The following is a 26,599-nucleotide window of genomic DNA, read 5'->3' as shown; positions in this document are numbered from 1 at the left end:
AACCCAGGATTTTACAGTCAGCTGTCACTGTTTGTTGGCACAGACTTCTGAATTAATTGAAGCTTGCCTTGGAATGATTCTCTCAGCAGGTGTTTCTGAGAACCACCCGGGTCCTTTCTTGTGAGGTAGAATGAACCCTGTCCACCTGCTGCCCTTTATGCTTGAAATACAAAATTAGCATTCCTAGTTTAGTGGTTGGTGGTCAAGAAGCTGTTTGAGTGGCAGAGAATCAGAGGTTGCACTAGCGTTTTGTTTTTCTGTGGAACTGAATAAATAATGTAGAGAATTAGTTCTGACACAGGGAAAACAAAAGTGGCAAAGTTGGATATCAACTTAATATACTTTGGGCCAGGAGTGTGAGGCCCCAGCCAGGAACCAGGCTGTTACTAACAATGAGAAACCAGTAGGCCAGCCACAGATACAAAAGCAGAAGAGGGCAGTGGTGTGAATATCTGTAAGTTTATCTGGGTTCTCTGGAGACAATAGTTGGTGCAAAACAGCTAATTAGAAATCATTTTGGAATGTGATGCAAGAATCTTCATAGTTAATATTACTGGCACACTAAAATGGATATATTAAGTGCTGTTTAGTCTGTTACAGTATTCGTCCCATCCAATTTAAACATCCATTCTTTTCACCACTGGTGCATTATGCTGTAGGGTGTACATTTCATAGACGGAACTACATTTATTCACCTGGGTTTCTCTGAGATCATTTCCCAAACCTATGACCTTTTAACACCAAGAAGTGCAAGGGTATGTGGGAAAAGCACCATCTGCAATTTTCTTCCAAGTTCATGTACCATCATGAATTGGATATGTATCATTGTTCCTTCATTCTTACTGTGACTAAATCCTGGAACTGCCTACTCAGTAACTTCATGGGAGTACCTCATCAGAAGGGCTGCAATGATTCAAGGTGGTGGTTCAGCATCATCTTTTTAAGGGCAGTTAGAATGGGCAATAAATGCCCACAACTTGAAAAATGAATTAGTCACTTTCTCTCTAGAAATATTCTTAAGATGAAATGTACAAAAGAAAGCAAGTTAATGGAAGCTAATTTTGAATGTACACAATTAAATGTTTAAAAACTTTTAATTTTATTTTTAGGTTCTGTTTTGTCATTGCTTTTGGATACCTCACCATCTGCCAAGTTAGCAGAGTATACCTCTTTGATTACGGACAATATTCAGCTGACTTTACTGGGTAAGTGTATTACTCACACTATTTGAATCCACATTAAATTAATTTTGTGGAAAAAGCAGTTATTACTGGAATTCTGTTTTACTTTTAGGAAGACTATTATATTCAGTTTTTGAAATGGGAATTTGCTTTCTAAATTCTGAATGCCACAGCCAACATTTAACACAAGGTTTTCAGTGCCAGTTTTGTAAAATTTATTAGTGTTAACAATTTCCACGAGCTGTTGAACTTAGATTATCCAGGTTCCTTCAATGTTCTCAAACATAAGTGGTGTAAAATTGAAATTGTTTGCTTGCCCTGGTGGGGTGCACGGTACTGTTTTAGCCACGTGCTTTTTACATACACTCTCAATACAGGTTAATATACTTGTTCATTAAGTAAATATACATTTATGACCATTCAGTAAACAAGGATGGCGTCAATATGATCAATTGTCAGTCACGCACACAGCTTTCTCTTGCATCTGAGCAATAAATGAACAGAAACGTTAGGTACATATGCATTAACTGTTCTGAAAATTGAAATTGTATGTTATGTTGTCTATTACTTTATTTTCACTGATCATCAATATAGTCCACCTATCATGGATTCCCAATTAACAGCATGTAGTAAATGCTATACAGTTTTTGACAGTACCATAATAGACAGCAAATAGAGAAGACTGAATAGTAAATTTTACAGTCTTTTCAGAGATGAAAGGCCATTGTGTAACCCTCTGAATCACCCTGTCCCTTAATAGATGCCAATTTAATCTAACTACAGATTAAATTCTGAACATTTTTTTTAAAATAGCTGAATTAATTTTTTTTGTTTTTCTGTTATTTCTGTTCTGTAGTCCAATGATGATAATAACACAGAAGATAACCAGCCTGGCTTTTGAAATTCATGATGGTAAGCAAAGATCAAACATTTGTATAAAATCGAGATGAGATAAAAGTACACTGAACTTAGGCTTATCTCTTCAAAAGTTTACTTTCTCTTCTCTTCTCCTCTTTATCCTTGCCTCAGGATTCAGTTCAATCAGCAAACCACTCTTTGCTGGTGGAGGGGCAAGAGGAGGAAGTGAAATGGATTATAATGTTTTATTTTCTCCTGCAATGTCATTGGAAATACAGGAAGTCCCAGACTTACAAATGCCTGACTTAGTTACGAACCATCTGTACTTATGAACCGACCTTCATGGTCCCCGGGCCAAGTGCGCATGTGCGGCCGGGGCCATGCGCGGCTGCGATCCCCGGGCCAAGTGCGCATGCGCAGACACTTCCGAGTTACACACAAAATCGGGTTACGAACAGTCTCAAAAATGGAACCCATTCATAACCCGGGGTCTTCCTGTACTCCTTGAATGATGTTGAAGTAGCTAAGGGAGAAGATAAGACATGTAGAAGTTTCTTTTTGAATTGATGCTCAACAGTAGTCCAATTACTGCATTTAACAAAGCAAATCATTGAACTATATAGCCAGAACCAGAGAGTCCAAGTCAGGAAGTTGTGCATAACATGTAGAGTGGCCGAATGAATGCATACCTTGAATATTATCCAGCTGTGATCATTTAGGTCATGAAAGCGGTGTCAAGAGCCGTGAGACTGATTGCTTGGGTCACTGGGAAGAGTAATACGGAATAAGAGGAGGTTCATCAGTGTTTTTTGTGGAAAGGAAGCAGTTAAGAGCTAACTTCATTGCTAGAGGTAATCATAAATGTACAAAAAAGACAAATCCAGGGCATGACCTTAAGTTAAACACTGACAATGGGACAAAGGTTCAAGCCAACAAGATAAAATATCATGGCAAATATTGGAGAAGATATTTTTCAGAATTTATCAACACATGGACTGGGTTTCTAAATAGATTGAGCTTGAAAATAGCTGAGGGAATTAATTAAAATTAGTTTGATATTGACATTAAGCTGATGCTCACGAGAGAAGTGAGTGATGCTGCACTCAGAGACACATGGATGAGACTTTAAACAAAGGCCCAATCTGTCCTCAGAAGTCAAATTAAAAGATCCACAGCACTATCTGAAGAAAAGGAAAGTTAATCCCCATACAGGCAGTCCCCAGGTTACGTAAGGTTTCTGTTCCTGAGAACCGGCTGGAAGCCCATGTCCGTTTTCTGTAGTAACTCATATCATACTGCTCTGCATACACTTGCTATAATTCTTTAATTTCATTGAATAGTCACCCAAACACTACCCATACATAAAGTCATGGAATATATGCTGAATTCATTAATTAACGAATACCATAAAACATTATTATTACTATTATTATAAGCTTGAAAAATGCTTTAAAAATGTATGGGAGAATTTGCATAAAAGCTGGATTTCTGTAAGTCAGGTAATTCATACCTCAGGGAGTCCACGTACCTTGGTCAGCATTTATCAATCAACAACATCATTAATATATATTGTCCGGTCAGTTTATGGACATATAAGGTTGAAAGATTTATGAATGCAAGACTTTCTTATGGTTTTCTCTCAGATATTTGGTATATATGAATGCTGTTGGTAATGACCTAGCCAATTGTTCAAAGCATCTGGGGGGGGAAGTGGAAAAATTGATGATGTTCATGGGGAAATGTATGTAAAATCCTGGCTTTACGTAAGATAGGGTATCCAAGAGTTGGCTACATCTAAATATGATAGATGAGCTTTTTTTACAACTGTGTTCCTGCTCCTTTGATCTATTTATTAATGGGATATGTTTATTAATGGGATGTGAACATTGCTGGCAGTGCTGGGATTTATTTCCACCCATAATGCCTACTAAGTTCAGAGGCAATTAAGAGTCAACCACATTGGTAGTTAGAACTAGCATATTGATCAGACCAGGTAGGGATGGCAAATTTCCATCCCTAAAGGACATTACTGAGATAGGTGGATGTTTGCATCAATCTGGCAGTTTCATGGTTACTATTTTTGAGATTAGATTTTTTTAAACAAAATTCTAATTTAATTGAATTTAAATTCCCTGGCAGCTGTAGAGAAATTCAAACATGTATCGCTGATTCATGGTCCCAAACTCTGGCGGCTTGTCCAGTAACTTACCAATATGCAGCTGTGGTGAGACTGCATCCACAATATTATATACAAGTTTGGTCACCCTTGCTAAGAAAGGATAGACTTGCACCAGAGGAAGTGCCGCAAAGGTTCACCAGATTGATTCCTGGAATGGGGAGTTATCATATAAGGAATGTTTAAGCAGACCAAGCCTGTACTCTCCTGATTTTAGGAGCATAACAAGTGATATCAGTGATAATTACAAAATTCTTCAGAGGCTTGATAAGATAGATGTAGAGTTGATATTAACCTCCCACAAGATTGTCGAGACACGGGTCAAAATCTCAAAATAAATGACTGGCCACCTAGGACAGAGATGAAGAGAAGTTTCTTCACACAGAATAGTAAGCCTTTGGAATTCATTGCACAAGAAATTTATGGAGGGTCAGTCACAGGATATATTCAATATAAAAATTGACAGATGTTTAAGTGTTAATGGAATCGGGATATAGAGTGTGGGAAAGCAGCACTGAGGTCAAAGATAGCCATCATCTTATTGAATGGTGCAGCAGGAACAAGAGACCAGATGGCCTAATTTTTTTTTTGTGTGATTTTGCATTCGTAATTATCTTCTATCATTTAGCCTGCTTTTGTGTACCATACTTGGCCTTGATTCTCCGAGTGCAGTATCATAAGGAATCAGTTAAAAACATTAAAATGATAAAGTCTGTACAAGTTTCCAGTCAGGTTTTTCTACTTGTAAACTCTTCTTTCATAAAGAAAATTGCCTGTGTAAACTTTTCACACTGTAATTATACCTTCCTGCCAGGGGACAAGCTGCAGTGCCACCACTTGCAAGAGATTGTAATTACAGTGTCACAAGTTTGCATAGTCAATTTCCATTGAAAGCAAATATAGCAATTGCCATCTTATAATGCAAATGATATTTAAATGTATAATTCATTACATTAAAATGGGGGTGAATTATAGGTGTCTCTACTGAGATTTTGTCAAGATTGCACTTGATCTTCTGACATGAAACATGCAGGATCTTCACTCGCTCTTTCAAAAATGTATCAAATTCATCAAATATAACTTGTCTTTCACATGTCTGTCCACTATCTCTGAGTCCATGCCCTTCCAAGGATGAATTAATTTTATTTCTAATTTTAGTCACCAGTGATTTTCCTACTAGTTTAAAGCCAATGTTTATCTAGTTTCTCCTTTGGATAACATGATGTAATATTTCCAAGTCCATTTACCCAGTTCTCATTATTGCTAACTTTCAGAAAAAGTTAATTTTTCATCTATTTTTTCTTGCAAATTTTAATTTTATTGATGTTTATTGCCAGGCCCTGGATTCTTAAATTTTAAGCAACTACTGCTGCTGCTTTTCAAATTGCCTCCCTAATGGATATATGAAATTGAATCCACAATGCTCTATCAAGTCCACTGAAAACACCATTTTTTTTTTAGAAAGAATTATTGCCTATGGTATTTTTTACTGAACCACAACATGTCATTAAGCTAATTTTAGTGGTCATATACTGTCCTTTGTGAATATCTCTTTGGCTGTATTTTAATCAGCTTGGAAAGTACATGAAATTTAATTGAAGACCATGAGGTCTTCCATAGTTGTGGAGTGTGATGCACTGAAAATATTGGAGAATTGAAATCTAGGATATGTGAAGAGGAGAAGTTTGTACTCTGAGAGTTGTAAATCTTTTGAATATTGTACTCTAGAGAGCCATGGATGCTGAATCATTAAGTTCAAGGCTGAGAAAGACTTTTGGATTACAGGGCCATTAACTGTTATGGGAATCATGTATGATAGTGGAGGTCAGGCCAATGATCAGATCGCCTGTGGTATTATTAAATAGAGTAGCAGGCCAAGATTTTTGAATCTTCTAACTGATTCTACACTGCTTCCACTCGTACCTGAAATCACTCATGTACCTGAAATCACCCATGTGGGTGGTTCTTGCCTCCACAAACCTGAGGGAGCTTCAGATTTTGGTAAGCTTTTAGTAAGACAATAGTAAATTTTGGTAATTGCCTTTAGCTGCAGGATTATCATATGCCCCCAGAGGATTTAGTTCATAATGTTTACTTTCACTTTTGTTCTTGTTTTAAATAATGAAGTAATTTGACATTCAAAGGAAACTAAGCCTTTGGGCTTTTCTTATTTTGTTTCCTAAATCATCATATTAGCCCAAGGGTTTTGACTTCTAGGAGATATGGATACTTCAGCCATATGATTTCATTAAGTCATTTAAATCCAGGTTGGTAAATCTTTAGTTACAACAAGAACATGGTCAGTTGTCTAATTCTAAGTTCAATTATGTAAAAACATGCATGGCTTGGCTAAGGGGATGAGAAGCTTGTGAGCTGTGTTTTACTTGGCTGGAAACTGCCTTCAAATATCGAAGTTGATGATCAAGCTTTCAGTTTTTTCAAAATAAATTCTTCATTCCCAACCACCACCACCACCCTCCTGACCTCACCCCTCTCCAAATCATCAAAGTGATACTGGTTTAATAATTGCAGCATTTTGTCATGAGATGGCTGAGTGATTCTCCCAACTTGAATTGCTTATAATCAGGTAGTGTACACACAGGAGACTGCAGCCTGTACAAGGTTTATTTTCTTCTCTCTCGCCCAGTATCCCCACTGCTATCCTCCTCCAATATGATATGTGACCGATCCAAAACTTCATTTACCTGTCTTAATATCTTTGAATAACAAAGTCTCCCAAATTTCCAATTGGCCTACCCTCAACAGAATTTTGGCAGTCAGTGTGTTCTGGAGCTGCACTGCTTTGTGAAATGTCTCCATGAACTTTTGCCTCTGAACATTTTTATCTTGAGAGCTGGCAATAGTATTATTAATATTGGTTAAGGGAAGCAATTTTAATAAAATGGTGCCTTTAGCCTATCATTTCATATTTTTGAGACTTTTTTTCTGAACTTTCATGGAGGCCCAAGAACTATGAAATGGTGAATATGTAACTCCTGGAGCCAGACATTCTGAGTTAATCGAATTATGCACACATTCCTTGTCTTTGTACAGTTGTGACTTTGAGAAAGCTACTACTGCAAAGAGTCATAAAGTCGTACAGCACAGAAATGGGCCCTTCAGCCCACCACGGCCATGCAGACCTTTTTGCCTCCAATGCAGGCAACATCCTAGTGAATCTCATCTGCACCCTCTCCAGTGCAACTGCATCCTTCCTATAGTGTGGCGACCAGAACTGCATACAATACACTTGGGCGGTCTAACCAGTGTTTTGTCAAATTCCAACATAATGTCCCATATTTTATTTTCTATCCCCTGATCTATGAAGGCAAGCATACCATACACCTTCTTTACCACCCTTTCTGTCTGTGTTGCCTCTTTCAGGAACGATGGACTTGTACCCCAAGGTCCCTCTGTTCATCAACATTCTTCAGTGCCTTTCCATTTATTGTATATATCCTACCCCTTTTTGACTTCCCGAAATGCATCACCGTGCACCTCATTGGGATTAGATTCTATCTGCCAACACCGCGCCCAGCTTTCCATCTGATCTACATCCTGCTGTGTCCTTGAACACCCTTTCATATTATCCAGACTTACCAATCATACCTCCTATATTCATATCCAGGTTGTTGCTGTATATCACAAACAACAGATCATCTTATAAAAGTACTTTACACAATTAAGCAAGTGGATTTGGAAATATTGATGCACTTCCTTCCACTGCCAAGAACATTTCTTAAGCCGTTTTTATATTGTTTCACTTCTGGAATCAGTTATAATGCCTAAAATTCAGCACAAAACAACACTCTTAGAAACGGTGATCTGCCTCTGATACCATGCGTCCCAGCTGAGAAAGGTACGGGACATCATTTTATCAATTCATCTCAAATCTGTTGAATGAAAAGGGGCAATCTCATTGAATCGTTCCTCTCTCAAAGGTACTGGCCAAAGCTCTTTTATCCATTGATCATTCCCTCTCTCACCGTGTAGGAAACATTATACATTACAAAGAGTTATGTGAAGTTGTTAACAGTTTTAGTTTATGTCTGTTTATCATGTTGTAAACCCATAATTGTATTAAACTTCAAGTTGCAGTTAATCTCATGCCTGTGCTTAAAGTACATGTAGAAGAATATTGAAGAGTTACTTTATCATTGCTTGGAAACTAAATAAATTATATTTCTATATGCTGAATTTTGAATTGGCTTTTAGCTTTATTAATCAACCTAATATTTAAATGCATCTGGTGTGGGCATTGCGCTTTTAAGCTCACCTCAGTCCTTGAATTTCACCCCTCTTGAGAAATTACTGATCTTTTATTCATTTGGCTCCAAAATGTTTATTGTGATTTAAAATTCAGGTCATGGTGGAACAAGTTTTGATTCGTGAATTTTGTTGAGAAATAGGTTCAGACCCTAAACTTAGTACAATGTATGACAACTAGGAGACTATTTTCTAATTGAACAAGATGCTGGAGGAACTCAGCAGGTTGGGCAGTATCAATAGAGGAAAATGGGCAGCCAATGTTTTGGGTTGAGATCCTTCATCTGGACGAAAAGATAGGGGAGATGGCCAGTACAAAAAGGTGGAGGGAAGGGGTGGAGCATGAGCTGGCAGGTGATAAGTGGATCCAGGCGATATGAGGGTGGGGTTGATGTCCCTTGCCTGGATCCACTTGTTGCTTCGTTTTCCAGCAACATTCTGGTAATGGTAGGGCACTAAGGAATGCTCCAGATTCCAGTCTGTTGCTGCAGATTCCAGCATTTGCAGTCTCTTGTGTCCCTATTTTCTCATCAACTTCAGCATTATTGAATCTGGGCTATAAATGCTACTTGCCCCAACCTCCAGAATGACCATGTAGTATCTTTCTTTCTTAAATCTTTCTTGATTGTTTAATCACTGAAAATTGTTTATGGTGGTGTCTAAAACAAATGAAAGTTTTGACTTCTGAAGAGAATTGAAGAGCCTAAACTTTAGGATAAGCCAGTAAGGAAAGGAAATTTGCCTGTCTTCGTAACAATTTCTCATTTTGAACAGCTTCTCTTGCATATTCTAAAACAACCCCCTGGCTTTAGTCACTTGGATCTATGACTTAAGGCAAAAAATATGCAATTTGCTTCATAGTGTGAAGGTTTCCAGTCATGTGAATGGTATTTACACAGAGAAGCTGTGACTGGATGTTGTGACTTAAAGTCAAAATAAGTTAAGGGGTATACTTTGGTAACTGTCATCATTTGGCTTCCTCAGCTGGTCCATACTTCAGAAGACGATCATCTTGAAAAATGATTTGTACCCCACAAGGCAATTTTCCTTGTATGAAAGAGTTAATATTTCATGAACTAAACATAACTTTAAAATTATACATAATTACATAATTTTGGGTGATAACGTGCCTTCTTATTTCTGTAGTTTTCGATATAGGCCCACAGAAAGTCAAATATCTCTCTCTGAACCTTTTGGAATAGTTCTGAAAAATGTGGTAACTGTCATGATGGGATACAAATTTGTGCTCTTAGATTAAACATTGGCTGTATTTATGTAGCATATGCTGTATCTTTAATATGCATGCATGACATGCTGGTTGTTGATGCATGCCAGAGAATGGAATGGTGCATGATTTCCTTCAGCTCAAAAGATAGCCAAAAATATGACTGGCAAATGAAGCTGCTTCAATTATATTCGCAATAGAAACATTCTCTGGCACTTTTGCAAAAAGTATGCTGCATTAATTGGACACTGAAGCTTGCACGACTGACATTCATTTCACTGCTGGCAATGTTGCATGCATATTCTGCTAAACTGGAGGTAAGTAACAGAAAATTAGCAAAAAATTGTAATTTTGGGTGGCATAGGTTACATGAACAATTTTCTGTTAAATCAACTGTACAATTATTTGATAAATTTCCAGATAAAATTAACCCCCAGTTCCTTTTTTTTTAACATGATGTGCCTACCATTCTAGGAAAGAGAATGAAGTTTGTGCAGCCGCCTTGTTTATTTACCTGTGCTTTTTACAATATCTGGATGATACTCCTCTTCCACTTACAACTAACAATATCTGTTGATAACATATTTTGCTAATGAAGCTTCTAATTAAAGTAAAGGCTTTTGTGTCAGTCGGATTTTGAGCCATTGTATTCATGTTACATGTTTTAAGACTAAAATCAATATTCAAAGCAAAAATGGTCATTTGTAAATTTTAATTTGCTGTTTTAAAAACCACTGCAAGTCTCTAACTTTTGCAGGAAATGCATGATCTGACACCTTTTCTACTCTTGACATTTATTTTTTAAAAAGTAATCCCTAATAGTTGTTCATCTCTCTGCAAAGAGAACATTTATGTTTTTTATAAATTTGGATTTGTCCTGTCATTTTCTAATGCATTTAAGAATTTTGATTCAGTTAAAATGCCAGTGATTTTGTTTTTAATTTTAAAAACCTGTGTATCATTATTTGTGGAGGATACTAATTGATCTTGCACTACTGTTATTTGCATATCTTCAAAACTTCTCGGTTGTCATGACCCTTTGAGATTTTTGGATTGAGTGCTTTATATCCATTGAAATTTTAAGGACTTACAAAACAATGTCTGTGCTAGAGTATGGAGCTGTGGTATAATATATCTTCAATTGCTTTTAAAAATGCTTTGCACATATTTGCCAAATATAGGGTTAATAGAAAGGCCATTAACTGTGGCAGATATGTTGATAACCAGGGGACACCAATTTAATCAATGGATGGATTAGGGGGGATTTGAGAAAAGAGTAATGAGGGTTTGGACCTCGCTGCCTAAAAGTGTGGCGGAGGCAGAAAACATCATAGCATTTGAATGGTACCTGATGAGCACTTGAAACTGCAAAATAAGAGTAACCCAAATACTGTATATACATGAACACAATAGGCCAATGGACAGCTTCTGTGCCGTAAAATCTTATCATAGAAAGAATCTTTTTATCGAAAGTTGTTCATAAACAGTGTTTCATTTAGATGTTTGACATTGTGTGATTTTGGAAATGATAAATGGTTGTGTTTATTTTTATTACTTTGGACTGCTGATAATGTCGTGGTTACCCGCAATAAATAGATGACCAGGAGAAGCAGAGGATTCCTCAAGAAGTTAAACTTTTATTTGCAAAAAAAAGTTGTGACAGCCAGACAGTCAGTTACCAGTCACCCTCTGACTACTGCTCTCTCTGACTGCCCCCGAGCAAAGCTCGCGGGCGTTTTTTTAGACCTTTTCTCTTAGCTCAGTTACATTGTTACAATCCATCATGTTCTCTCTTATCTTCACAGTTTCATCCTTCACCATTTGCCTCCTTTCACAGTTGTCTCCCAGCTCACAACCATTTGTCTTTCGCCACAGTCATTTCCTGACTCAATCACAGAGTGCCCCAATTATTTATGGGCATTGGGAGTACTGGTACTAGGGTACAGAACTATCAGTTATGAAACAATACTGGGCTTATTAACTACAAGGCTAACAGTTATAAAACATTACAATGTGTCTCTATTACTTATGAGTTCTAAGACTCGCTTGCACCTGGCTTATCAGTTATGAAAACTATCAGCTACAGAACTGCTATGAAATCATTAGTCGCACTAGCCATAACAACCATTAGCTACACAATAGATCAACAATGTCTTCCTAGGAATGGGATAACTATTTCTTTAATTAGCTATATGTTTCCTGCACTAAGAGTTTCCCGCGCTCGAGCTGAAGAAGAAGGAGGCCCAGCGGCCATCTTAAGGAGATCAGCAGCCATCTTAAACATAGAGCAGACTATGAATAAAAAAAAGTATAGCCTCTACTTTCTATATATTCTATATATTCCCCCCTTTGAGACCTAACGGTCTCACATAGAGAGAGAATTCAAAAGGGCACGGCATTTAGATGCTAAAGTCAATCGTCCCAAAAACAGGTATAATGTACTTTTCGTGCACGAGCCCTATGGGTTCACTCTCTATTTCCTGGGCCAGAGGGCCAAAAACCCATCCCTCCGTAACGGAGACGGGGATAAAGACCCTGAGGCCCTCACAGCCTATTCCCAACACAAACATAATTTTCGTCCGCAGCATTATCATCACCATTCGGCGCATCTCCCTGAGTCAGATCATAGAGGTATGTTGTTGCAACTTCCTTCTCCGGGGTGTTCAACTCAGCCATTGCCCGAAGTATCGGAAACTGTTTCACTGTGGCGCGCACTAGAAATGACTTAAAGAGTGGAAGGAAGCAACGCAACATAAGTGTAGACATAGGCAATGCCATACCCACAACCATTGCAATTTTGGTTAACCAGGCTCCCCAACCACCTAACTTACTTTCCAGCCAATCAAAAAAACTGATGTCCAAACCCTGCATTCTGTTTAACCTCTTTCCTCAAATTTTTCAGTTTATTCATCGCCTTAGCAAAGGATCCCTCTGGGCTGGTGTTATTTGGTATAAAAGTACAACAATGTTCCCCAAACAGTACACAGACAGCTCCTTTTTTATCTTTCTCATCAGTAATCAGTTAAGATAATACATTGATGTTCTAAATCTTTAAAATTTGATGGAAAGGAAACTGTTTTATGTGGAATGCTAAAATTATTAATTCAAAAATTTGCATAGTTTAGCCAAGTTCTGACTATCTCTGGATTTTTCCAGAGTGGGTTGAGGAGTTGTTTTCATCCGGGGATCATAACTGCTCCCATCCTTGTTTAACTTTTCGTAAGATTTACCTCTTCCCTCCATTCTGGTGTTAATGGCTAACTATCAGGTTGCTGCCATCTGAGCAATGGTTTTATTTGGTTTCTGAATGATTAAAAACAGCTGATAAATGCAGGCTGTAGATTAAAACAAGTCTTGCCAACAGAATGATCTCCTATACTGAACAATGGATTAAATGTGCATTAGATCTCTAATCTCCCATTTGGCCTTGAATGTGGCATGCAGTAGCTCTCTATTGATGCATTCAATTCCTGTCCCATAGCCCAACTATTAGCAACATATTATACAGACAAAGAAGCATAATCTGCTACTTGACTGCTGCACTAAATCATTTGGTTTTACCCTATCGGAGATATTCCCTTTGTTCTGCCCATCCTGCCCACACGTTCTCTGCTGCTGAAAATTATCTTCTTTTTCTCTTTCTCCCCATTCTGATGAAGGGTCACGGACTTGAAACATTAACTGTTTCTCTTTGCGTAAATGCTGCTGGGAGGGGTGTACGTTTGCCCTGCTGTGGGATTCTTTTAATTATTTCTTCATTTTAATGTGTTTATTTTTTAAATAATTAATTATTGAATACAATTTTACTAGGTTATAAACATCTGTGCCTTTACAAGTTTTGAAAGACTTTGTCTCCTGTATAAACCTGTCAGGGTGCCCTGAGGGTGAGGTGGGACAGGATTTATTGTAGGATGCCCGAGGACTACTTGCTGCTGAGGCCATGCTATGCCTGGTCAGATTGTGGGGGTGAGGTCAGATTGCTTGGCCATCTGTATTCAGCCCAGCAGGCAGGCAGTCAATTCAGACAGCCAAATCCAGCTCCAGTCAGCTGATTGTGCTTAAATTCTGGGAGAAGGGCCATGCCTTCTGGCTCAAAGTCAGTTGCAGAACCCAGTGAACCATCAGAATTAAACAGTTTTCAGGTTGTAGGGAAGGATATAGAAGGCTAATGAGATTGCAAAGATATAATTTGTGACTGGGGTGTTGAAGAGAGAAAGAAGAGAGATGTCTACTTTGAAAATCAAAAAACTACAGGTGCTGGAAATCTGAAATAAAACAGAAAATGTTGGAAGTATTTATTTCTCCTCCTTCTCAACTCCAATAATACACACCCAACCTGTTCAACTATTCCTCATAAGTCTTACCTGGCGACTGAACTTAGTGAACCTTCTGTGAACTGCCTCCAATGATAATACATCTTAAATGAGGGGATCGAAACAGTACTCTAGACGTGCTTTCACTCATGCCTTGTACAGCTGTAGCAAGATTTCCCTTTTACACTCCAACTCACTTGAAATAAAAGTCTGTAAACAAAAATAAAACTGCAGGAACTACCCCTAGTACAGTGTCATTCGGCTTTATTATTTGTAGCAAGACATCCTTGCTACCATGTCCATATCCTCTTCCAATGAAGGCCAATGTACCATCTCCCTTCTTAACTGTTTGCTTCATCTTTGTTTTCAGTGACTGTTGTACAAAAACAGCCAAGTGTTGTTGTACTTCATTACTTTCCAATTGTACTCCTTTTAAATAATGCACTACCTTTCTATTTCTCCTACTGAAGTGGATAACCTCGATGGCACTGGTCTGTCGGTTTGAAAATTCTTTTCCTTGTTTTAAACCGGTTTTATGGTCTTGCCCTTCCTACTTCTCATGTCCTCCACCCCTACAAACCTTTGATATTTCTGCATGCCCGCTAACTCTGGCAGTATGCATTCACTGTTAGTCGCAGTGCTTTTCTGCTGGCTTGGATGAAACCTCTGGAATTGCCACCCTAAAGCTCAGACACCTTTTTAAGATGTGTATTTCAACCAACCACTGAGAAAAATTTCTCTTTGTACGTCCTGATGTCTCCTCCTCTGGATTGGTGATGTTTTTATTGATGTTATTGTGAAGTACCTTGATGCAGTGTTAAAATTGCTTTACGAATGCAACTTATGAATATAACTTTTATCCCCCTCTGATGCCTGTGTCAAAGCCATTGGCTTCTATTGCCTGACCTTCAGGAACTATCTCCCCAAATTTTGCTCTTCCACTTCTTCCTCTACCTTCTCAAAATCCATCTTGTGAGCCACATATCTTATCAGACATATTAAATTCTCTGTCATTGAAGTGGTGTCGGTTCCTGAAATGTGCTTTATAAAGGAGGTTCACCAGGCCAAGGCAGTCCAAAGGCGATTCACCAGGCTAATTCCTGGGACGAGGTGGTTGTCCCATCAAGAGAGGCTGGACGGTTTGGGTTTGTATTCCTTGGAGTTTAGAAGGATGAAGGTGATCTTCATCAAAAATATTGGATCCAAAGGGGACTCAACAGGGTAAATGTTGAGATGTCTCCACTAATGGGAGAGTCATGAACAGGAGGACATGCTACAAAATAAGGGGTACTCTGAGGGTAGAGAATCTCTGAAATTTTCTTGTGTTCTTGAGTAAATACCATCTGTAGCTTTTTAGTGAGACCAGATTCACTTCCAATACCCCAATGCAAAATTTTACTGGGAATTGTCCAAGCAAGGACTGGTGTACAAAAGTTTAACATACTGAGAGAATAATAAGCTCTGAAAATTAAAATGATTAAATCCTGTACTCATGCTGAGACACCTTGCACTGTAAAAATTCATTTCTTATTGAGAATGCTTTGTCACCAAAACATTTGCATAATTATTGAAATAACTATAATTTTCATAAAACTGTTAATACCACCTTTAAGTTCATTTGGTTTCAAAAACTAAGTATGTTTTCCTAAACACATGACCTGTATGGAAATGTGACTGAGTCATTTAACTGTCTTCCTTCTGGTATGTATCCTTTGTACATACTTTGTTTTCTCTTCTTCATGGTCCATTTCCATATGGCTACTTCAGTGTCAGGCCTTTTTTGTCCCAGGCTGGTTATAAAAAATGGAATAAGAAATTGTCCAGAGATGCCTCCATTAGTGTAGGAGTTTCTGGCTAACATTCGTGTTCCTACTAACAAAATAAATAATTTAAGTTTGGTATTCATTTATAACAGGGGTTATGTCAAAGTATTTACACCATAGCATCATCGTTTGCCAAAACCTGCACTACTTCTCTGCTAAAATCAATGATACTGTCTGAGATACCTTGCACTCATACCCAAATCCACGTGCAATAAAGACCATCAGACAGCTTGCCTTCTTAAAAGCCTGCTGCATGCAGTGACATGTGCAGAAGGTCATTCAGGAACCTTTCAACCATTAACAATTTCCACCCTCTTAGCATTATAAAATTCTCTGAATTTTTCTGTTTTTTTTTCTCTCCTGAAGTGGTTAATCTTGTATTTTTCCCACATTGTTCTCCACCTGCTGAGCCTACTCAACCAGCTTGTATGTTTCCTTTTGAAGCATCTTTCCATCCTCATCACTACTCATTCTCATTTAGATTTTGTTGTAAGCAAACTTTTAAATGTTACATTTGATTCCCTTGGCCAATTATTGATATAGATTGTGAATCGTTGGGACCCAAGCACAGATCTCTGTATTACCCCAGCAGACACAAACTGCCAACCTGAAAAGAGCGTGTCCTAAGCCTGAAGATGCTGGGGAAGGAGCTACCTGTCCCTCCTCTTTCATGTTCCCCTCTCCTGTAGGAGCTAGTGCTGATCTGCTTGGCTATGTATCATCCTTTCATTCCTTCTACAGACCAAGATTACCTCCAGCAAAATGTCCATGATTAAGCACTCTCATTCTCCAGGTGACTTTATGAGGTAGATCAGCATATTACTTTTTTAAATTGGAAGTTGTCTGAGAATTTCCAGAGTAGGTGTTGATAGACTATTTATTTGTAAGGAGGCCTGTGTGACCTTTGTCCAACATCCAACAGCACTTGAACAGAAAGAGTTCAAGGTAATTGTCACAGGCATACATACACAAGGTGTAAGTGCCATGACAATTAGTCTTTTGCAGTAGCAGCATAGTACATTACAAACATGACAAACATATGTTCAATTAAGTTTATGTTAACTTAAATTGTACATACCTTTCATGGCAAAATGAACATGACCACACTCGTGCAAGTTGTGAGAGAGAAAAAGAAATATAGTCCAAGGTAGTATTAGGGTTTTTCAGGTCGGTTCAAGAACCTGATGACAGTGGAGAAGAAGCTATCATTGAACCTTGAGGTGTGTGTCTTCAGGTTCCTGTACCTCCTGCTTGATGGCAGCATCAAGAAGAGAGCATGGCCCAGGTGGTGGGTGTCATGATGATGGATGTTGCCTTCCTGAGACATCCCCTCAGCAATGACTTGTTTACTCATTGTCAACTAGTTATTGTTGAGAGAGGTGTTGGATCAAGTACAATCTATTAAAATGCTTTGCAGTCTCCTTTGTGAATGCTCTCTGGCAATTCATGGCAATCATCCCTACAGTGATCCTTTGGTTGGCAGCTCCATATGTAGGTTTCAAGATGGCATCATATACAAATACAGCCTAGACGTATTGGATTTCAAAATCTATCTTGGAAGCTCTTTGGTGTGTTCCAGATCAAAATATTGGCAATGGCCTCAGAATAAAATAACGAAGGAAACAAGTTTTGCTGAATTGTGGCATTCAGTAAACAGCTTCAAATTTACCCTTGTATATGTACCAGCACATTTTAAAAGTTTTCACAGATTTAGTTTGTAAGGAAAACAATGAAACTAGTGATTGGTTTTCTATTTCATTGTCATTTTCAGTGATTTTAAAATTCAGATGATTCACAAATGATGGATTTAAAATGTGTTTAAACATGTTTATTTTTGTGATATACTTTTTTAGGTGTATTTTAAAGAAAAAAAATTTCAACACAAATTCCTGATTTCTTTAGGGAAAGACAAACTGTATTCTGTAAACAAGCTAAATTGGGCCTAATTTCTTGATTTCTTTTTAACCAAAGCAGAAACTTGCCTCTGCTCTGCTCTGTTCAACCTGGATAAAGTATATTTGATAGTTTCAAATTCTAGTTTTAATAAGATCAACATAACAAAGGGATGTAAAGAAGCCCTCAAGTTTGTGCTAATTTATGCTTGCTTGACATTTGGAATTTTATGTTCTTGAGTATGCTGATGCTATTTGCAGAAATTTGGCTGGTAAAATGAATAGAAACCCATATAGTTGTCAACATAACTTTAGTGTTACCATGATCTAGGAAATTCTGGGACAATGTCTGCTTCGGACTTTCATAGCCATGAAAGTTAAGGGATAAATATGCCAATAACAGGAGTTATGATGTTCACAAGTCCTAGCACAGGTCATCCCCGGGTTACAAACACCAACTTATCGACACCCCCTACATACTGTACAAACAAGTTCTCATAATATTCTTAAATTCGAAAGTCTGACGTATGTGCATATGTTTGTTCCTACGAACTACAGAACTAGTTTCTTCTCTCTCTCCATTTCTAGTAATTGTTCTTTCTCATCAGTCTTTTGTGCTTTTGATGCCATTCATTACAATACTGTGGAGGTACGTTTACCATATTGAGTGATTTTATTTTGTGAATTTTTCAACTTGTGGACAAAATCGACTTAAGGACGTCTGTAAAAACTGAACCCGTTCGTTACCCGCGGATGGCCTGTAATGTATAGCTTTGCGTGTTTTGTGTGTGTATCTATCTATCTATACATGTGTGCATATATATGTATATATTTGTTTTAGGTATGGCACGTAAAGAAGACCATCTGACTCCAGCACAAAAATCCTTAGCTGTCCGGTAAGTTGCTAGTTTGCAAATACTTCCATGTTTGGCAACCAAGGTTGATTTCATTTATAAAGATGTATGCTATTGTAATTCAATTACCAGCTTTTGCAACAGCTAAGAAAATTATGTATTACAGTGCTAAATGTTATATTTGACCTGTATGTTCTGAAGTGGGGCCCTGTGAATCAGTGAAGAATTAAGTTGTGGAAGGAGCAGAACATTGGTGTTACGTAGTCAATAGTCTACCATGTTAAAGCTAGGCCAGCTGACCTTGTTTGCTTATGCTTCCTAAAGGTATCTTGGCAGCTTTTGAAATTTACAATTGATCAGTCACATAGGGGATGAAAATCCACCCTTTAATGCTCACTGCCCTACCACTGCTGCAGGTCAAATCTATGATTTTCTTCAATTATTGCAGAAAGGACGGAGTTGAGTCAGCTGTGGAGAACTGACAGTGGGAGGCAAGTGTTTAGTGTTCTGTTTCACTGAGTCTTAACTATACAAATAAGTTTGCTTCACTGTGAAAATAGTTAATGCTCTCTCAGCAGTGTAAAAACAATACCACAGTATTTGTGTTTCTGTAGCATTTTTTCCCTTCTCTCATTTCCCCCATATTTACAACCTACTGGGCAGTAGGATTTGTTTTTTTCCATTGGAATTGTACTTTAGTGCCAGTTTGCTGTATCTCTTTCATTTTATCACTCGTCAATGAGATAAGCAAACACATGAAACTTCAACTTTCATGCTCAGTGTTGATCAGTTCATAGCTGGAATTGTTAATGACCAATTGGGAATTAAGTGAAAATCGCATGCCAAAAACTTCGAGAGAATTTAAAAATAGAAATATTGTCAGGTGTTCACTTTGAAAACTTATTTAAGAACTTTCTTGACAAACTCAAAGCATTCAGGTTATTGAAAGTGAGATTTGTAGCATTTAATTTGTGATATGCCATACAAGAATCTAAAGCCAACAATATCAATTCTCAATAGACCTTTCCCCAATAGTTCCTGATTCCTTTCTGTTTAAAGAAAAACAATTTGGGAGCAACTATTTAAATTTGCTGGAATATGAAGCAGAGTTATCTCAAGTTATACATTATGGTAAGTTAGTTAAAATATTTACTTTTCCCATGTTGGTTAGGGATCGCATTAGTTCTGCAAGCAGATCTGTATTCCTGTCCCCTAATCCTCTATTCATGGATCACTCACTTTTTGTTTAAGACCATCTGTAATTATAATAACATTGTAAGTTATCGCCAAAAATCCAAAGTAGCAACCATTGATTAAAGTAAAAGAATAATTTTTGAACAGATTTCTGGAGTAGCATTTGAAGCCAAGCTGTTGTTCTTGCACACCCATTTGTCTTTGGGATGTAAGTAGCATGGTTAATTACACCATATGTCATGAATGCTGCCATTTAGTATGGGACCACACACATTTGTTTACCTTATTTATCTGTTTGTTGCCAGGGTAATGAATGAAATATTACCATACTATCCTTGATCACAACCTATTTATCAATCTGTCTCTTAGTAACCTAATCCAAAAGCATAATGCCCTGTACACTGACGCCTCTAGCTTTCCTCATCATCACCTCTCTTGACTCTTACAATGTCTCTAAATTGTGGCACTGATTGTTCAATAACCAGTGCAGGATGAGCAAGAATTTCCTTTGAGTAGATGTAAAGACAACCAATGTCCACATCACAGACTCTGTCCTCTAGTCATTCAGGAAGGTTTAAACTAGATTGCGAGGGGGAAGGGAACCAAAGGAGTAGGTCAGAGGAAGAAGGGGATGGGGAAAAGTCAGATCTGACGGGTAGAGAGGCTTTGAGGATGGAAAGGCAGAGTACAGGCTATAAAAGTAGTAAGGTGGATGGGCTGAAGTGCATGTACTTGAATGCGAAAAGCATCAGGAATAGGGGAGATGAACTGAGAGCTTGGATAAGTACATGGGACTATGATATTGTGGCTATTACAGAGACATGGCTGACATCGGGGCAGGAATGGATATTCAATATTCCTGGTTTTCAGTGTTTTAAAAGGGATAGGGAGCAGGGGGAGAAGAGGAGGAGAGGTGGCGATACTGGTCCGGGACACAGTTACAGCTGCAGAAAGGGTAGATAATGTAGAAGGATCCTCTCCAGAGTCAATATGGGTGGAAGTTAGGAATAAGAAAGGGGCAGTTACCCTTCTGGGAGTAATTCTATAAGCCCCCTGGTAGCAGGGGGATACTGAGGAGCAGATTGGGAGGCAGTTTTTGGAGAGATGTGAAAATGACAGGGTTATTATAATGGGAGACTTCAACTATCCAAATATTGATTGGCACCTACTTAGTGCCAAGGGTTTAGACGGGGCGCAGTTCGTTAAGTGTGTCCAGGATGGATTCCTGACGCAGCATGTTGACAGGCCGACTAGAGGGAATGCCATATTAGATCTAGTTTTAGGTAATGAACCGAGTCAGGTGACAGATCTATCGGTTGGTGAGCATTTGGGGGGCAGTGGCCATTGCTCCATAACCTTTAGAATTGTCATGGACAGGGATAGGAGCAAAGAGGACGGGAAGATATTTAGTTGGGGGAAGGCGAATTATGAGGCTATAAGGCAAGAACTTGGGAGGGTAAATTGGGGTGACATTTTTGAAGGGAAATGTACTATGGAGATGTGGTCGATGTTCAGGGATCTTTTGCAGGATGTTGGGGATAAATTTGTCCCGGTGAGGCAGAGAAGGAATGGTAGGGTGAAGGAACCATGGGTGACGAGAGAGGTGGAACAACTAGTTAGGAAGAAGAGGGTAGCATACATAAGGTGTAAGCAGCAAGGATCTGACAGGGCTCGTGAGTAATATAGAGTGGCAAGGAAGGAGCTTAAGAAAGGGCTGGGGAGAGCGAGAAGGGGACATGAAAAGGCTTTGGTGAGCAGGGTTAAGGAGAATCCCAAGGCTTTTTTCTCATACGTAAAGAGCAGAAGGATGGCTAGGGTAAAGGTAGGTCCGATTAAAGACAAAGGTGGGAGGATGTTCCTGGAAGCTGTGGAAGTGGGTGAGGTTCTCAATGAATACTTCTCTTCAGTATTAACCAAGGAGAGGGGTCTTGATGATGCTGAGAACAGTGTAGGTGAAGGTAATGTTCTGGAGTATGTAGATATTAAGAGGGAGGATGTGATGGAGTTGTTAGAAAATATTAGGACAGAGAAGTCCCCGGGGCCTGACGGAATAATCCCCAGGCTGCTTCGTGAGGCGAGGGAAGAGATTGCTGAACCATTGGTTAGGATCTTTGAGTCCTCGTTGTCCACGGGGATGGTACCGGAGGATTGGAGGGTGGCGAGTGTTCTCCCTTTATTCAAAAAAGGTAGTAGGGATAGTCCAGGGAATTACAGACCAGTGAGCCTTACGTATGTGGTGGGTAAGCTGTTGGAAAGAATTCTAAGAGATAGGATCTATAAGCACTTGGAGAAACATGGACTGATTAGGGACAGCCAGCATGGTTTTGTGAAGGGAAGATCTTGCCTCACAAGCCTGACAGGGTTCTTTGAGGAGGTGACCAGGAAGATTGATGAGGGTAGTGCAGTAGATATGGTCTACATAGATTTTAGTAAGGCATTTGACAAGGTTCCGCATGGTAGGCTTCTTCAGAAGGTCAGAGGCCAAGGGATCCGGGGAAGCTTGGCCGTGTGGATTCAGAATTGGTTTGCCTGTGGAAAGCAGAGGGTTGTGGTGGAAGGAGTGCATTCAGATTGGAGGGCTGTGACTAGTCGTGTCTCATAGGGATCGGTTCTGGGACCTCTGCTTTTTGTGATATTTATTAATGACTTAGATGAGGGGGTGGAAGGGAGGGTTAGCAAGTTTGCAGATGACACAAAGATCGGTGGTGTTGTGGATAGTGTGGAGGGCTGTAGAAGCTTGCAGGGGAATATTGATAGGATGCAGAGCTGGGCTGACAAGTGGCAGATGGAGTTCAATCCAGAGAAGTGTGAGGTGGTACACTTTGGAAGGACAAACTCCAAGGCGGAGTACAAGGTAAATGGACAGTGTAGAGGAGCAGAGGGATCTGGGGGTTCACATCCACAGATCACTGAAAGTTGCCTCGCAGGTGGATAGGGTAGTTAAGAAAGCTTATGGGATGTTAGCTTTCATAAATCGGGGGATTGAGTTTAAGAGCCGCAAAGTGATGATGCAGCTTTACAAACCTCTGGTTAGGCCACACTTGGAGTACTGTGTCCAGTTCTGGTCGCCTCATTATAGGAAGGATGTGGAGGCATTGGAAAGGGTGCAGAGGAGATTTACCAGGATGCTGCCTGGATTGAAGAGTATGGATTATGGGGAGAGATTAAAGGAGCTAGGGCTGTTCTCATTAGAGAGAAGGAGGATGAGGGGAGACATGATAGCGGTATACAAAATATTGAGAGGAATAGATAGAGTGGACAGCCAGCGCCTCTTTCCCAGGGCGCCAATGCTCAAAACAAGAGGACATGGCTGTAAGATATTGGGTGGGAAGTTCAAGGATGATGTCAGAGGGAGGTTTTTCACCCAGAGAGTGGTTGGTGCATGGAATGCGCTGCCTTGGGTGGTGGTAGAGGCTGATACATTGGACAAGTTCAAGAGATTGTTAGATAAGCATATGGAGGAATTTAAGTTAGAGGGATATGTGGGAGGAAGGGGTTAGATAGTCATAGGTGTGGTTTGAAGGGCGGCACAACATGGTGGGCTGAAGGGCCTGTATTGTGCTGTATTGTTCTATGGTCATCAACTCCATCTTTCTCTCTGCCAGTTGTCTAAAACTGAACCAGACTGCTATCTTGATGCAGTATTTGACTCTGAGATTAACTTCAAATCACAGATTTATGCCATCACTAGGACAGCCTATTTCCACCTTCATAACATCATCGAACTTTCGTCTTGCTTCAGCTCATCTCCTGCAGAAGCCTTTTTCCCCTCGATTTGACAATTCCAATACATGACCGGCTGTCTTCCCACATTCCTCATCTCTATAAACTAGGTCTTCAAAAGCCTGGGTGCCTGTTTCCTGATTCACATTAAACCCTGTTCAGCCGTCACCTGTGCGCTTATTGACCTATGTTGATGTCTGTTCAAGCATCACTTTGATTTTGAAAATTTTCACTTGTGTTTTCAAATCCCTACATATCCTGGTAATCTGTACAAGCACTGTAACTGAGATGCCTGTATTCTGGCCTCTTGATCATCCCTGAATTTAAATAAATTTCATTGAAAGCAGATAAAAACTGGTGCAAGAACGCAGCACATATCTGTAGAGGCAGAGAGATGGTCGATGTTTTGGGTTGAGACTCTGCATCAGGACCAAGAGTGTGGAGGGAACATAAGACAGTATACAGAAGTGAGAGGGAGGGCTAGGACGATTGGTGATGGGCAGAACCAGACAAAGGAGGGGCAGTGGGCAGATGGAACCAGGTGGGGGAGAGCAATGAGTCTTGGTAACGAGAGGGGAGGAAAGGGATGGAAAAGGTGAACAAAGGTAGAGAGAGAACCTGAGTAGACCTGTGGGAGTGGGAAAGGAAAATGGAGGGGGGGGTGGGCACCTGAAATTGGGAAAACTTAATGTTCGCACCATTGGCTCGTAGGCTACCCAAGTGGAATACGAGGCATTGCTTGTGTCTTGATTGATGAGAATAATGGTTGTAGGGCTGAATTGAGAATTGCTGGTGAAATACATTCAGCTTTCATTAATATTGTGAACCATTGAACCAATAAACTGAAGGGAATCAGATTTAAGTTCCTTAGTTTAGAAGTTGGGGCTGTAAACTTGAAGATAGCTATGAAGTAGCTATGTGGCTACTCAGATTAGTTTAGTATATTTTTGAGTATGCTTATTGCAGTGAATTAGCAGAACTAGTTTTAAAGTTGATGCTAAACTTGGAAAGTAGTTCTGATCACTTACTGTATGGATATTAAAAATAACATTATGTGACACATTCACTTGGAAGGAAATTCATTCAGCAAACCCCACCCCTGCAAAAAAAAAACCTACATCTGACCCATATTAGTAGGCCCAACTCTATTGACTAAATAGATCTACCTGCTTCCTGGAGTTTAATCTGAATTTAATTTCTGCAGCAGAAGATTCAGGTATTATTGACCAGCTACTCGATCTATTCGAAATTTATTTCAGATATAGGCTTTTTATTTTGTGGAAACCTCAAAAAAGAGTTATGTTGGGTTCGGTCCAAATAATCCACGTAGGTCTGTGCTTTGATGTTGATTGTGAATTTCTTAAAGCTGAGTTGGTATTGAGCAGGAGAATCATGAATTTTTGATGAAAAGCAGCAGCAGGTGCCTTTGTTGCTCGACTACTGTTTCTTCTTCTGGTGATCTTCCTGGTTGAATTTCACTGGACTGCATATTTAGGCAGCTTAGTTTTCAATTTCCCTTTCCAGGAAGAGAATATAACGATAACAGCTGACAGCTATCTAATGATTTGGAATTATAATTATTAGAGCAGGCTGGGAGGGAGGAAGAGAGTAGGGGTTGAGAGTGGATTGAAAACGCTGTGGAGAGTGAAGATTGTGGTAGGCGGGGTAGATCCAGAAATGAGATGATCTTAGCACAATGTGGCAGTCCTGAAAGGAGGAAAAATCAGACCAATGTCCAGTATGTTATTCATGAATGATTCATTAATAAAGAGGAATTGTTATTATAAAGGATTGTGCCTCCATTTAAAGAGTTTGGTTTTTATGACAACAAATGCATAAGGGAATTAATGATTTTCTGTTTAGGGACTCTGGCAAACAATATTTTAGTGATAACACACAATGAATCCGAGTGTCATACAGTGGGAAAGGAGGAAGTCAATAATGTATAGATCATTTTTCTTTATTTTTGAAGGCCAAGTATATTCCAAAAAAAAATAGAGCTGCAGACTTTCATACTGGCAATTTAGTAATGTGCACAGTGGGAAATTGTTGGTTTGAGATGACGTTTTCAAGTAATAAAATGAATTTAGCTGAAGTAATGTGTCGAGAACATAAGTAGTTTGGTATGGTGGATTTGAGATAAAATCAGCTGCTGAGTATCAGATTTTGCTAATTACTAAAATTTCACTGTGGCCTGAACCATTTAATTTCTTTCCTACCACTCCCTAGGCTTTGTATGCCAAATGAAGTAGAATACTGTATGTTATTTTGCAGTTCCGCTGGAGAAATAGTAATTAAGCCCATTGCAATATGAATTTACCTTTAAATTTTGCACAATTGTATTGCATTGTACACTTTATATTATTGGAATTGGTTTATTATTGTCACTTGTATCAAGGTACAGTATGTCTTGCATACTGTTCATACAGATCAATTCGTTACACAGTGCATTGAGGTAGTACAAGGTAAAACAATGGAGAATGCAGAGTAAAGTGTCACAGTTACAGAGAGAGTGCAGTGCAGGCAGGCAATAAGGTGCAAGGTCATAATGAGGTAGATTGTGAGGTCAAGAGTCCATGTTAGAGTACTAGGAACCGTTCAATAATCTTATAGCAGCAGGATAGAAGCTGTCCTTGAGCCTGGTGGTTCGTGCTTTCAGGCTCCTGTATCTTCTGCCTGATGGGACAAGGGAGAAGAGAGAATGTTTGGGGTGGGTGGGGTCTTTGATTATGCTGGCTGCTTTAGAGGCAGTGAGAAGGTAGTCAGAATCCATGGAAGGGAGGCTCGTTTCTGTGATGTGCTGAGTTGTGTCCACAATTCTCTGCAGCTTCTTGCAGTCCCGGGCAGAGCAGCTGCCATACCAAGCTGTGATGCATCCGGATAGGATGCTTTCTATAGTGCATAGGTAAAAGTTGGTGAGTATCAAAGGGGACATGCCAAATTTCTTTAGCCTCCAGAGGAGGAAGTAGAGGTGCTGGTGAGCTTTCTTGGCCATGGCATTGACATTGTTGGACCAGGACACGCTATTGGTGATGTTCACTCCTAGGAACTTGAAGCTCTCAAACCTCTAGACCTCCGCACTGTTGATGTAGTC

General features: G+C 39.2%; 1 protein-coding gene across 2 annotated transcripts in view; it reads left to right on the top strand.

Moving 5' to 3' along the window:
- mboat2b (membrane bound O-acyltransferase domain containing 2b) overlaps positions 1 to 26,599 on the top strand; it is a 124,060-nt gene that overhangs the window by 70,223 nt on the left and 27,238 nt on the right. For both annotated transcript variants that reach the window (XM_052024532.1, XM_052024533.1), the window contains exons 4-6: positions 1,110 to 1,205; positions 2,038 to 2,093; positions 18,576 to 18,630. In XM_052024532.1, the coding sequence (XP_051880492.1) occupies positions 1,110 to 1,205; positions 2,038 to 2,093; positions 18,576 to 18,630 (207 nt within the window). The remainder of the gene's footprint in view (positions 1 to 1,109; positions 1,206 to 2,037; positions 2,094 to 18,575; positions 18,631 to 26,599) is intronic.

The sequence above is a fragment of the Pristis pectinata genome, chromosome 10 (genome assembly GCF_009764475.1).
Source record: "Pristis pectinata isolate sPriPec2 chromosome 10, sPriPec2.1.pri, whole genome shotgun sequence".
Taxonomy (NCBI): domain Eukaryota; kingdom Metazoa; phylum Chordata; class Chondrichthyes; order Rhinopristiformes; family Pristidae; genus Pristis; species Pristis pectinata.
Note: the sequence above shows the minus strand (reverse complement) of the source record. Positions and strands in the feature narration are given on the sequence as shown.